General features: G+C 42.7%; 1 protein-coding gene across 18 annotated transcripts in view; it reads left to right on the top strand.

The window, feature by feature from the left end:
* kcnma1a (potassium large conductance calcium-activated channel, subfamily M, alpha member 1a) overlaps window positions 1-13,395 on the top strand; it is a 132,090-nt gene that overhangs the window by 86,978 nt on the left and 31,717 nt on the right. For 9 of the 18 annotated variants that reach the window (XM_081725102.1, XM_081725103.1, XM_081725105.1 and 6 more), the window contains 6 exons: window positions 913-1,022; window positions 1,436-1,504; window positions 5,792-5,878; window positions 6,004-6,080; window positions 7,698-7,706; window positions 10,605-10,778. In XM_081725102.1, the coding sequence (XP_081581228.1) occupies window positions 913-1,022; window positions 1,436-1,504; window positions 5,792-5,878; window positions 6,004-6,080; window positions 7,698-7,706; window positions 10,605-10,778 (526 nt within the window). The remainder of the gene's footprint in view (window positions 1-912; window positions 1,023-1,435; window positions 1,505-5,791; window positions 5,879-6,003; window positions 6,081-7,697; window positions 7,707-10,604; window positions 10,779-13,395) is intronic. The other 9 variants (XM_081725119.1, XM_081725120.1, XM_081725112.1 and 6 more) reach the window with 2 other exon arrangements.

Below are 13,395 nucleotides of genomic sequence, written 5' to 3' on the forward strand. Positions count from 1 at the left end.
GAACATATTTCTAATATTCATTATGCACTCTGTGACCAAATATTTGATTTTAAGTCTGTAATCTTGAACATTGGGTTTGGAATGAAACAGTGACTACCAGGTTAAAGTGTAGTATTTCAGCTTTAATTAGGAGGTATTTAAATTAATATTTAACCACATAGGAATGACAAGGCTGGGTTACAGTTTGCTAAAAAAGTACATTCAAACTGAGTTCTGGCACAAAGTCTGGGACAAAGTCTTATGGAGGGATGAGATGAATATTAACCTGTGCTGTAGTGATGGGAAGAGGAAAAGTGTGGAGGAAGAAAAGTGACTGCTCCTGATCCTGAAGTGTACCACCTTCTCCGTGAAACATGGTGGCATGAGCATGTATGGCTGCCAGTGGAACTGCCTCACCTGTCTTCATTAATGATGGGACTGCCAGCAGAAGCTGCAGGATGAATTCTGAAGTGTAGAGAAGCGCCTTAACAGCTCAGATCCCACCAAATGCCTCAAGGTTCAGTGGACAGCACTTCACCTTCCAGCAGCCCAGTGACCTGAAATATACTTCCAAAGCAGCCGTGGAGCTTTTAGGGGAGAGAGAGTGGTACGTTCTTGACTGGCCAAGTCAATCACCCTACCTGCGTCCCAGTGAATGTGCATTTAAACCTCCTAAAAGACACTGAAGGCTAAAAGTGCCTGCAGAAATCAGGCTGCATTGAAAATGGTCGATCTTGGGCTTGGCCAACATCCCTGGGGATGATCATGAGAAGTGAGAGATCAATTACAAAACCTGATTTATTGTGTAGACAGATATGTGTTCTGTAATATCTCAGATATAAGGTATAAGGTGTAAGGTATGTGGATGTATTCAGCCATACTTGTGTGAATGACATAAATATATGCTTTCTCCTATGGTTCACTGCTGTACAGATAGAGGAAGACACATGGCAGAAGTATTATCTGGAGGGCGTGGCCAATGAGATGTACACAGAATACCTGTCCAGTGCCTTTGTTGGGCTTTCTTTTCCTACAGTTTGTGAGTAAGTAAGACCATGTCCTTAAACCTAAGCTTCACACTGCACTCTTTTGATTCATGTTTAAAAAACTGCACAATAACTTTGAGGATGTTAAACCTCAGCCTCTAGCGAATATATGTAAAATATTATCTTCTCTTGATATTTCACCATGCAGGCAACTTCACCATCTGTTTGAACATTTAATATTCTGTTTAGTGCTGTTCTTTATCTACTCTACTGCCATGCTGAAGTACACTAACTCTTCCCAATGTTAAAGGTCAAAAGAAGAGTCACAGCTAGAGTACAGTAGTTATACTGTGTAATGGTAGAAATATGCCTTTAACAGTTTAACTGTTTTAAGGCAGAAAGACTGATCTGTTTGTTCTTTCTCTCTCTCTCTCTCTCTCTCTCTCTCTCTCTCTCTCTCTCTCTTTCAGGCTGTGTTATGTGAAGCTTAAGTTGTTATTGATCGCTATTGAATACAAGTCCGAGCAGAGGGAGAGCAGGTTCGTCTTCCTTTGCTCCTCCCACTGCATCACAGCACATATACCTGACCAGAGAGGGCCAAAGCAGCTGGGTGTCTCCTTCTGCTTATAGGCCCTCTACAGCTCACTGTTGCACCCGATTAATTTCACCACCATTTGCAATTAACATACAGCAAGGTTTTAATTGAAAAAAACTAAACATTTCCCAGCTCTCTTCCCCTTTGATTATTTGTAATTTGTTTGGTGATTTGGCCTTTAGACTGTTCTCATTGCTGTGGTATCAGCATGTTACTGCCCATGGAGTTATCTGAGTATGGCTCAATGGAGGACAATCCTTAATTGCGACCCTCAGTGTAAAACAGATGCTTATATGTATGTATGAATCAGTGTGACACGACAGAGCCATGACATCACTACTCAAACCCACTGTGATCTATTGATGACGGCTTTACTCCTGAAGTAAAGGGCCTCCCATCAATAGCGCTCCTGTTGCATTTTGTTAACTGAACCATGAGAACTAATAACGTGAAGTACTCTGTCTCAGTAACCTCAACTTACCAAATTCCCCAACCCTTCCCACATCCACAACCTGTCTTCAAATGTTTTTGTATAACCTCTTACTAATGCATTTGATGTATTTCATACCAACTAAAGAGTATGGTGTTAAACCTAACTGGCCTGGAAATAAACCCTGATATATTTTACAGAAAAGTTCCATCTGGCCTTGATTACTCATGGCTTATAGACAGTAGATTTTATAGTTTTCATTCTAGCATAGATGCTTTTTGTTTGTTGGATCCTTTGAAAGCTTTACAAACCTCTGGTTAACATTATATGCAGTATTAAATCTACAGTTTAATTTGCCATTTTGTAATATGCTCTCATATTTGTCGCAGGGCTTAGGTGCATGTCGCATGTCGCAATATTTCAACTTTTAGTTGATATCTAGAAGCTTTTTCAGTTTGATTGATGATTGCGAGCATTTGGCCTGGATGAAAACATAACCCTAGATGCTGTATGTGTTACCTATCCCAAACAGTGCCTCTTTCTTCAAGTATTGTCTGCGCCAACACTTTTACTGTAATCATCTTAATCTGAGATGAAGGTGGAAGATTATATTTACTGCCTGCCAAATATCTTCATGCAGTTGGAGTATTTAAGTGATTTTCACTAAGAGTGTTACTTTAATGCTTTTCTTACTGTGCATAATTTATAGAGGGCACAACACAATCTCCCAGGCTGATGTGAAATATCAGATAGGATATGCTGTGGTGGTTCCTGTCCTGCACTAATAAGCAATGAAAGAAGTCACTGTTTTGCTCTCTACGGTCTTTTACAAGAAGATCGGCTGTGGCACAAATATGATTGATACTTTAAATACCGCCTCATTTTTTGAGTTCATGGCATCATGTAAATGTATGATTTGTAATGTTTTCTTGTTTGCAGAAGCAGAAAGCGGTATGCTCTCTTCCTTATCTTACCCCTCCACACTTTAGATCCTCCATCTGTCAGGAAACAAATTAAGGATATTGTACCAACTCCCTTCTCAAATATGGCCAAAATCTCTCACTTTCTTACTGTGATCCTTGTGCTTCATGCACTAACTTCTTTGCAGGCAGAAAGAGTAGTTCATTTCATTTGAGTCACATGTTTCTTCGTCTGCACCGTGTTCGTTTCGCCTCCATGAATTCCGTTTCTTCGCAGTTTCTTCCTCATTGTTCCAGTTCTTTTTTTCGTGTGTCAGTCAGCTGTGCACATATCAGCTCAAGCTAATGTTTTCTTCCCTTCTGGTTTTTCTGCTACTTAGTCCACCGAAACAGTACTTCATGTTTTTTTTTTGTTTGTTTGTTTGTTTCATCTCACATAACCAAGTGTATGTGCTGACACACAGAAATATGCTAATAAAGTCAATGGTCATATGGAACCTTGACCGTGTAGAAAGACAATACTATATACATTCACTAATACAAGTATCTGTACTTGACAGCATGTATCATTTAAATTTAAAAACCATGTGGCATTAAATGAGTAAATGATGTATTTAGTCTGGTTAAAAAAGGCCACTGTCCATAACAACCATCTTTCTTTAACTTTCTTTGCCACTATAACACCTTATCATGAGTGCATGTGTATAGGATAAACGTCTAGGATGTGGTGTGTATGTGAGTGTAATGGTTTCACAAATCTGTTAGCTATGTTTGTAAATAAATGTAGAGAGGTGCGTGTGTCTGCTTGTGTGTGTGCGTCCTATGGAACTGTCACTCATCACGTACCCTAATGCCTGTGCGTCTCTGAGTAGATGTTTATGAAGTGAGGTCACTTCCTGTCAGTTTGGTGTTCTATACAACAATCCAACTGCACAGAAGTTACTGCAACAGTTTGCATCTACGTGCCGCTGTGCGGTGGCTGCACCTGCTCTGTCTCTCTTCGATGTGCTGTTGGTGGTGACAATCTTGGTAACCGCATGCCTGAACTCTCTGTCACGTGACACATGTGATGCTTGCCTTGTTTCCCATAATATGAGGTTTGAGCAGAATCTGGGCCTCTGTTGCCATGGGATCAGAACATGGGGAGTGCCTTGTGCCTTCACTCCTATTAGGTTTGAAGCCAAACATTGTGAAAATCTCAGATTTGGGGAGCAACGTGTGTGGATATGTTGGTGAACGAGTCAGTTTGTTTACTTTGCCATCTTCTGAACAGCATGCAGAATGTACAGCTTGTTATTATAAAGGGGGAAATTTAATCATATAAAGCTACAAAAAAAGAATTTGCAGAAGTTTTTTTAATTTCATCATATTCCTTTGTTTGTTTAGTTTTAGCAATTTATTTTGCCCCTTAATGGTTATGTAAGTTCAATATCGCTTTATAATGGATTAAATCCCCCTCTTTTGATAGTCATTTCTGATAACATGGTTGTTTGTGGAGCCCAGAGGAAAGAGCTTTGACAGACTATATGACTCCTGCATGCATATCTTAACTCTAATGTGGTCACTAAGTACTAGCGAGCTGCAGTCGCCAGCTCCTCCCTTTCGTCTGGGCTCTGGCCAGGCCAGACGTCTGTCCAATGTTGCAGCCATCACTCAACTCATTGATGACTCCTAACCAAAGGCAAGCATTAATGACTGTGTTGTGTTGTCCCGTCTCTGTCTAATTAATGGGGAATGATACAGTGGCTCAGTAGTGGCTCTCTCATCACTACTGAACTTCTACATTCACACCTAGAATGTTTCTCCAAATGATCAGCCATGTGTGGCAGGGTTAGGACATTCAGAAATATTGGAGGTCCCCTGCTAATAGTAGAGATCATGCAGAGACTTTAACTGTGCTAGCTGATTTGATCTCATTAATGAACAAGATTGATTTGAATGGGCTGCTATATGACTCCAGGCCTGGAGGCCAAATCTTTGGAGACATGTACATGTTGACAAGTAAGTGTATGAAGTTGACAGATGCCTCTGGTTTCAAAGAAATTGTGGACCAGTCAAGTGAATGTGAATATCTTCACATGTACATCTCTATAGAATTGGACTGTGTAACTCTGGCTCGGTTTGGTCTGCTCAACAGAACCCTAAAGTCAGGCTATTCTAGCTGCTCCATACTCAGATGTGTTGTAGAGTTAATACCAGTCTAAGTAGCACAGACTCAGGGTGAGATGGCCTTCTACAGCATGCTGTGGCTGACCAGTGCAGTTAGCTGACCAGTGCAGTTAGCTTCAACCGTGAAGCTCAGCCTGTGGCCTCACTCTAAGAGGCCTGGTCATTCCATAACACTTCACTCCTCGGTTCTAATCCAGGTTAACCACAGCTGTATAGAAGCAAATCTTTTACCATCTGTTTCAGTTCATCTGTAAATCAGAATGCTGCAACTAAACCCGCCCCCCCCATGCAAGCGATGTTAATTGTTTCTTTTACTTCATTCCACAGACAAACCAATCTAAATTAGAAAATGCAGATAAAGAAGAAATTAACTTCTTTTCTTTTTTTTTATGATTCACCAGTTAAGCTACTGTACGTTTGCTTATTTGCTTTGGATGAGAGAAGTAAAGATGGAAACTAGTGACCCACTGCAGTATTTATTTTTAATTTGGAGAGGAATTGTTCCATTATATTCCCTGGAGTTGATGAATATAAACGTATATTCATTGGCGAACTGACCGGTGGTAGTACAGTCCAGAGGCTCTATTTGGCCCTCAAGTGTTTTCTGAAGGGCAGAGAAACGAGTGTACCATTCCTCTTGATTAGAGCATTTGACTGTGCATGCTTTACATGCTTCATCTTAACAAGTGTCATCCTCTTTCTGACTGAACAGCATTCTGATCAACCCCGGGAACCATGTCAAGATGCAGGAAGGAACCTTGGGCTTCTTTATAGCCAGTGATGCCAAAGAGGTCAAAAGGTTTGCACATCCTTCACCTGGGAGACTTCCCACTGAGTGACTAGTGTCTGCTTCTCTCCTGGTAATGGTAGCACTTGTAGTCTGCATGTACTTATTGGTCATTTTGATGGGTTTTTCTCTCTCAGAGCATTTTTCTACTGCAAAGCTTGTCATGATGACATCACAGATCCCAAAAGGATCAAAAAGTGTGGCTGCAAGAGAGGTAAAGAACCCACCCACCATACGCATCCATATCTCACTCGTTCTAGGGAGAGCAACAGACCTTTTGTATCTTTTAGTATTTTGAGATTTTTTTAATATTTTGTATAGTCCTGATCTCAGTCTGATCAAAATTGTTTTAGTGTTTAATTGTCAAGAGAATGGTTGTGTTTTCTGTTTCCTGTTTGTTTCATTTTGATTTTTGTGTGTCTCTTTTGCTTTAAGCTCAAAGCTTACTGCCTTTTGGATCTACTCAGTGCCACTATTAAATGTAAAAACTCTCTAAAGATTGTGATAATGAAGGTGCTGCTTCAGTATAGGGTGAGGGTGACCTGTACATCAGGAATAAAGCTCTTCAAGATGTGGATAGGCTTGAAATGATGCCTGACAGTGGCAGGTTCCCATAGAGGCAGAGAAGAAAGGGGAGAGACACATTATTAAGAAAGTGAGGGAGAGAAGGGGGGGGGGGGGTCAATGAGTGATGACAAGGAGGGTGGGGGGGAAAGAATATGGAAAAAAGGCAGCTAGTCATCAGCATGCTAATGACTGAGGGAGAGGGAGAGAGCGAGAGAAATAGAGATGGGAAGAGGCAATGACGTGATTAGTAGGGCTGAAGAGAGAGGCTGTCAGCCCACGCTAGCATCAGTGGGAGAGATGCCCAGATAATGGCACCAGTCAGGTGGAAAAACAAAAGGCAAAGAGCCCTGGCCCACCCTTGTCAGACACACTGCAAACACACTCCTGGCCCGCCATCATTTTACTAATCATATCCACCCTGTTTACCCAGAGAGCCCCCGCGCTAGTCGCGTTCAGACTCGCCACTGTCATCTCCCACTGCCTCAGCTCAGCAAGAACACATTCTGACAGGAAAGCACTGGAGTGGAAAGCAGAGAGTCATGAAGATTTGTATTGCTGGATGTACAGGTTGAGTCCACTGACTGTTCCACTCATTGTCAGTGGTTATTGCAGCATAGATCATTAGATGCAAACTGAGTAGGTGTGTGGTTATGCAGGTATTTCATTATTTTTATGTCTGAGTGGAGGAAACATTAACATGAATGTAGGAATAATGCATTGTTATTACCTGACCTATATAAGCACTTATCCAAAATGGTTAGCCATGTGATGAATAATTTAGCAAAGATCTCCCTGAACACAGGGAAAGGTCAGTAATGCAGACTCTAAACTATCCCCCTGCCCCACAGCCAATAGCTTTAAACGGCGCCGTGTCTGATTTTTTTGTTCAAGTCTCAGTGATTTTACCACAGCCACGGCCTGCTGAAGGTGACCGGAGATTAGGTCAGAAAGCAGGCACTTGAGTCTAACCAAAGCTGCTTTTATGATCATTTTTTTCTCTTTTTGTTGATATTCACCAGTATGAGTTATGGATATAAACTGACTAATGTTTTCAGCTCAAAATCGAAAGAAGCTGATTTAAAACCACTTCACTGAAAGAGAGATGGCCTTTCCATTGCTGTAACAAAAGTTTGTGTTTCTTTATTCTTTCTTTCTTTGTTTTGTTTTTTTAATCCTTATTTTTTGATCATTGATGCACTCTTTGATGTATTTCCCTTCTTGCTGCCATGGAATATGCCTCTTTATTTTACCCCCTCACTGGTAGTGATATATTGTGAGTAAAATCGGGTTCCCCGTGGCCCATAGTGCAGTGTAACTGTCTCTCTTTCTGCTGATAGTATATACCTATATCTATGTTGCATGTACCAGTCCAGCTGCTACATCCTCCCCTCACCTCTCATCTCTACACTGTCCTCAGCCCAAACACCAATACAGTAGAGTAGCGCCTGGAGGGAGGCCACCCAGGTCTGGCCTGATCCCTCTCCATGCCCCACCTCATGACTTTCCCGCCAAACGACAGAGATGTCTGTCCGCTTTAACCTCAATGACCCACAGTCGTCCTTTATAGGAACCAAGGCAATGTTCATTTGACCTGATCACACATAAAAGTTTGAATCTGTTTAAGCCCCCTTTTTTATGTGGTGTCACTCTCCCTCACTACCCAAAATTAATGTGGGGGCAATCCACAATATGCTGGTGATACTAGTCGTGCACTTTAAAGAGGTCAGAGGAGGGGAAAGATCCATGTCTGTGCGTCCCAACGCTGTTAGATACAAATGTGCAAGATGCTGTATTTTCAGGAAGCAGAAAGCGTCCCGTGGGAAGTTCCTCAGATGCTTAGATGTAACAAGCATTGTCTCCTAAACACAATCAAAACAATCCGGTTAACCTTTGCCCTGCCCATCCTCAACTCCAGCTTCCCAGGGCCTGGCCAGCTTCTCTTCAGCACAGACCACCTTGTCCCTAGTCTCAGAATTGAAATGATCCAGCTCTACATTTCAATTCTCTCCAATACCTGGGCCCTTTTTTACTCACTGCCAATGACTGGAATACCTTTCAGTATTAGAGTCATGGCAGTAGGACTGGCCTAGCTGCTGTACACTAAGTGGCCTCTAGATGGCAGAAAAGTTCTGTTGTTGAGCTAGGCGTAGAACTGGAACACTGAGGTCCTCACAAATCTGTTTAGCAAGAATGCTGTCAGAAGAAGGGTTAGTTTGGTGTGAATGGTAAGGTTTTTCTCACTTGTCACTTGGTTTGCTTTATATAATTCTCCCAGTGGAATATAGTGGAGTACTTTTTTCTTTTTCTTCTTCTTGTTATTTATTTGTGGACATCTGCTGCCTGTATGTTGGTGATGTGATATAATTCTGCAGGTATTTAGATATATTTTCTTAAGCTTTTCTTTTGAGAAAAGCTTCATTGTGGTTTCTATGGCCTTTTCATTTAGAATGAGCTTGAAAATTGGTAGTTCATTGTGACATAGCAGCATTAATCATTACAAGTACTTTACCTCACCAATCATATTTGGATTCTTTGTTTTGTAGTGTGTCACATTATTTTTCACTAATGATTGGATATATGTGATTCAGGGCATACATAGGTATACTGGCAGCATTCTCGCTAAATATGGTGATCATGTTCAAGAGGCTTCAGTTAGGCTCTGTGTGTAGCTGCGTTAAGTCACTCACATCATCCCGTTGTCTCGTGTGTCCTCCCTCCATTTTCTCTCTGACTAACATAGACACATGATTTATGCTTTGATGAATGTCAACCTTAAACCCCCGATGTGACAGATTTCAGCATGACATTGAAGTCTTAGCCTCTGTGCTGCAGGGCGCCGCCCTGAACTGTTTCTGTCCTGCAAACAGTTGACTAGCCTTGCACTCGAATGCTGAGGCTGCAGGCACCTCTCTGCATGCTCACGCTCCCTGACTTCAGCTCCTCTGCATGGTCCTATGGGAACAACAGTCCCTGAGGTTGTGCTCACAAAAGGCCAAGGAATGTACCCCATTCTCTTGTTGGCATATTACTGAAATTGGCCTTTTAATTTAGGCTAATGTCCTCAAATAGAAGCCAAAAGCAGGATTTTCCCTGCAGACAGTGAGGGTGCCCTACTTGATTGCGGTCAGTTAATACAGCGGCACCAGGAGAATGAGTACCAGGGACTGTTTATTTATTTATTTGTTTGTTTGTTTGTTTATTTATTTATTTTAAAGCAAAATCACAGCAATCAAATACTGCTGTAGCCTCTCAGCACCACTCCCCTGAAGCACGCATATATACACACACACCCACACACACACACCCACACCACAACACACACACACACCCACACCCACATACATTTCCACATGTGCACACAAAGTGCTTGGATTATTATATGCCAACCTGCCACACTCGGTATTCGAAAGACTACTGCAACAAATAAAAAAGGAGCAACGTTTCTATGTCTTATCTTTGCATGTAATCCACAATCTCCTGCTCAGCTCAGTGTCCTGGGGGAGGGGGGTGTGGTGGGTTGGCATAGGGTTCAGCGAAGAGTCTGATGCCTCCTTTAGAGCCTGTAGCTTAGTGTGATGCTACTGACAGGGCCCTGCCGCTGCATGATGGGATACAGGTACGTGATCCTCTCCTTTAGACATAGAGGATAAAAAATATGAACCAAGTTTTTGCTGCTGAAAGCATTTACCCATCCCTCTCTGCCTGAATGCCCCTTGCCCCTACCCTCTGATCCTACTGTCATATCTGACCTCTTGACCTTTTATGACACGATCAGCCTTAGGGCACAGCTTGACCCTAACAAGATGGCTGTTTTTGGGGGGATTTTTTTGTTTGTTTTTTGAAAAGCAAGCCATAAATAAGGCATCCATTGTAAAGTGCCAAAAAAAAAAAAAATCTAAATCTTCTAAATTCAAATATCAATGGAAGCCAATTTGGTCTCGTGAATATACATTTGCTGCGTTTTATGCGTTTTAGCTGGGTGAGCAGGAGCTGCTCATTCATTGGTCATCAATGGGTCAAGCCTGTGAGAGCTCACTGCTAAGGCTTTGCACTTTCTGTTCTTTATTAAAAAACAAAACCTTACCTTCAGACATCCCTGGTTGATGAACTTTTTTTTCCTTGCCATTAACCTGCTGCTTCTCCTCTCCTCTCATCCAACACGTGACTGTAGCCAAGATGTCCGTCTACAAGCGAATGAAACTGGCATGTTGTTTTGATTGCGGGCGCGGTGAGCGCGACTGCTCGTGCATGTCAGGCAGTGTGCATAGTAACATGGACAGCCTTCAGAGGGCCTTCCCACTATCTTCTGTCTCTGTTCATGATTGCTCAACCAGTTTACGTGCCTGTAAGTTCGATCTCTAACCACGCGTTCTTTCATGTCTGTGGCCTGTGTTTGTGTCCGTGATGTTCCACCTGTATGCTGTGACTCTTTCCTGTTTGCCTCCCTTACCCTGCCCGCCCCCTCTATGATGTGGCTCCATTGTTTCCCTGTCTGTGGCTTTTATTTATTTATCGATCTATCTATCTATCTATTCCTTGTTTACTTCTTTATTTTAGTGAGTGTGCTGGTTTCTTGATGAGTATGATTTGCTGTGTAGTGGTCTGGTGGCAGTGGTGGTGTTGTGGCTTCTCTGTGGTGGTGTTGCAGTAGGTTTTAGGCGGGTGTTTGTCACCGCATGCTGTGTTAGTGGAGCACTAGCGCTGTGCTGGTGTGCTGGCACGGTTGGTGCTCAGTGTAAACCATGACCAAGCAGGCTTATATGTATATGTGCAAAGAAAAGTATGTTTGATGTTTTTGAACACAACGTTGATGGGCTTTGTCATATATGTACCATGTGTTGATGCTGATGATGTTTGATTTGTAATAGAGGACAATACAAATGTCTTGCTAACTATACTTTTTTTTCCCCAAGTAAAGCAGCTTCAAACTCCTGAGATCATTTTCTAAATATGTTTTGAGTGTTAATGTGTGTTGTAATGTAATTTCTGTATGGGGACAATGATAAAAAGTTCACTGTGAAATATTTGACCAATATTTCAGTATGTTCCGGATGAGAAGCACTTCTGTGATGATGCAGTAAAGTCAAATGTACCTGAAGAGCTCTGTCCATTTGTAAAGATCCTGTTGACTTCTTTTTTACAAAGTGATATTGTAAACATACAGATATTAGTATCAATTTCCTGCTTAATTGATGTTTCCAATGTTTTATTTCAATACAAGATATTCCATCACCAGGAGAAATAATTGTCATCTATCATTCACATGCCACATGTTTTAGTTTGTTTAGAAGAGCATCTTTATTAATAGAATGTTCATACCGAGCTTAGTTCAAGAGTAAGTGCACATTGGAGTCTGTGCTCCTATTCTTGGATAGTCATCTTTAGCCATAAGCCTCACCATTTCCATAAGCTGAAAGGAAACTCTTTCCCCTCACAGAGAATTTGCCTTTATGAACTACCCAGTTGAGTGGGTGAACAAAGCAGTTTCCCCTCACTGCAGGATCTGATACTCTCCCCTGCTCAATAGTTTTCTCTTAGCCAGCAACCAGCGGAGGAAAAAAGTCAATGTCCTTTATTTAATACCTTGCGTATCGCAGTGGGACTGTCTGACTCAATGTAAAAGTTAAAAGGAGATCTCCTGGCAGAAGCTCAGTTGGAGCAGTGATTGGGTGCAGTTGAGGCGACCGTGATCGGGGCCGTCCAATGACCGACGCAGCTGGCTATGCGGAAGCACGGGCTGTGGAGGCGTCTTCTCATTAAGCCCGAGCAGATGTGAAATACTAACGTGTCTGTCAGTTAGGCCTGGCAGTAGCTGGGGCTGCTTATCAGAGCAGGGGTCAGTTCAGACGTTAGAGCTGCTCTCCGGCCGCTCGATGTGTCCTGCTAGATTAGCGTCAAACATGCTATGATGGGCTTGGCTTCGTGGCTCCTGTTTTGGTCTGGGTGATATCCCTGGATACCAATTACTGGCCATTACATTGTTACTGATCTCCCTTCTCCCCATCATCCCTTGTTGGATTTCAGGAAATCCTTTTGCTGTCTTAGTGCTTTTTTTTTTTGCTCCGCACCGCTTTTGAATTGAGTATGTGTTCGGTAAAGCTTCAGAGCTCTGACAGTTGTTCCGGCCAAGGGTTTGTTTTCCTTTCTCTTATTGGTTTTATGTCAGAACTAACATAACATTTCTATGATGAGCACTTAATGCTGAGCTTCCATCTGACTTTGATTCCACTCAGTTCAATAATTGATTTCTTTTGGACTCAATCTCGCATGCAGTTTCAAGTTCGGGTTGTTCAAACAATACTCAGATCACACATAAATGCAGAGAGCGTTCACCCCACTCCTACATGTGGTTGAGTTAGTTAGTCTCACCGCCTTTGGGAACCTCCCGCTTGCTAGTCTTCTTTAATTCCATGGGCCGTGAATGAATGGGGGCAAAGCAGCCGGTAAAATGAGAACTGCGTGTTCCAAGCCTTCTGCAACCCATAGATCACAACGCATATATATCACAGTGTGGCTACAATGAGCTCTGTGCTGTAGACTTCTACCTAGAATTATATGAGTGCAGTTATTACTGAAATAATACAGCTCCCTTGGCTACAATAATTCTGCAGATGTAGGACATGGCAGTGGAGGCGCTCTGGATCAGGGGCGTGGCTTAATGTTGGTTGCCTCCTCCGCCCAGCCCTGTCGCTCTCCCTGCCGCTCTCCCTGCCGCTCTCCCTGCCGCTCTCCCTGTCGCTCTCCCTGCCGCTCTCCCTGCCGCTCTCCCTGTCGCTCTCCCTGCCGCTCTCCCTGCCACTCTCCATGCCACTTCATGCCGGCGGCCACCTGGATGCTAATGCTTTGTCTCGCTAGAGCAAGTTAAAGAGTTAGTAGCATGAGGAAGAGATGCCAACGAGGGCCAGCGTTTGCTGATGGCTGCAGCTGAAGACCAGAGAGTGTTTGATGCAGAGCTGATCTTA

The sequence above is a fragment of the Electrophorus electricus genome, chromosome 12 (assembly GCF_041902795.1).
Source record: "Electrophorus electricus isolate QZ-2024a chromosome 12, ASM4190279v1, whole genome shotgun sequence".
NCBI classification, from domain to species: Eukaryota; Metazoa; Chordata; class Actinopteri; order Gymnotiformes; family Gymnotidae; genus Electrophorus; species Electrophorus electricus.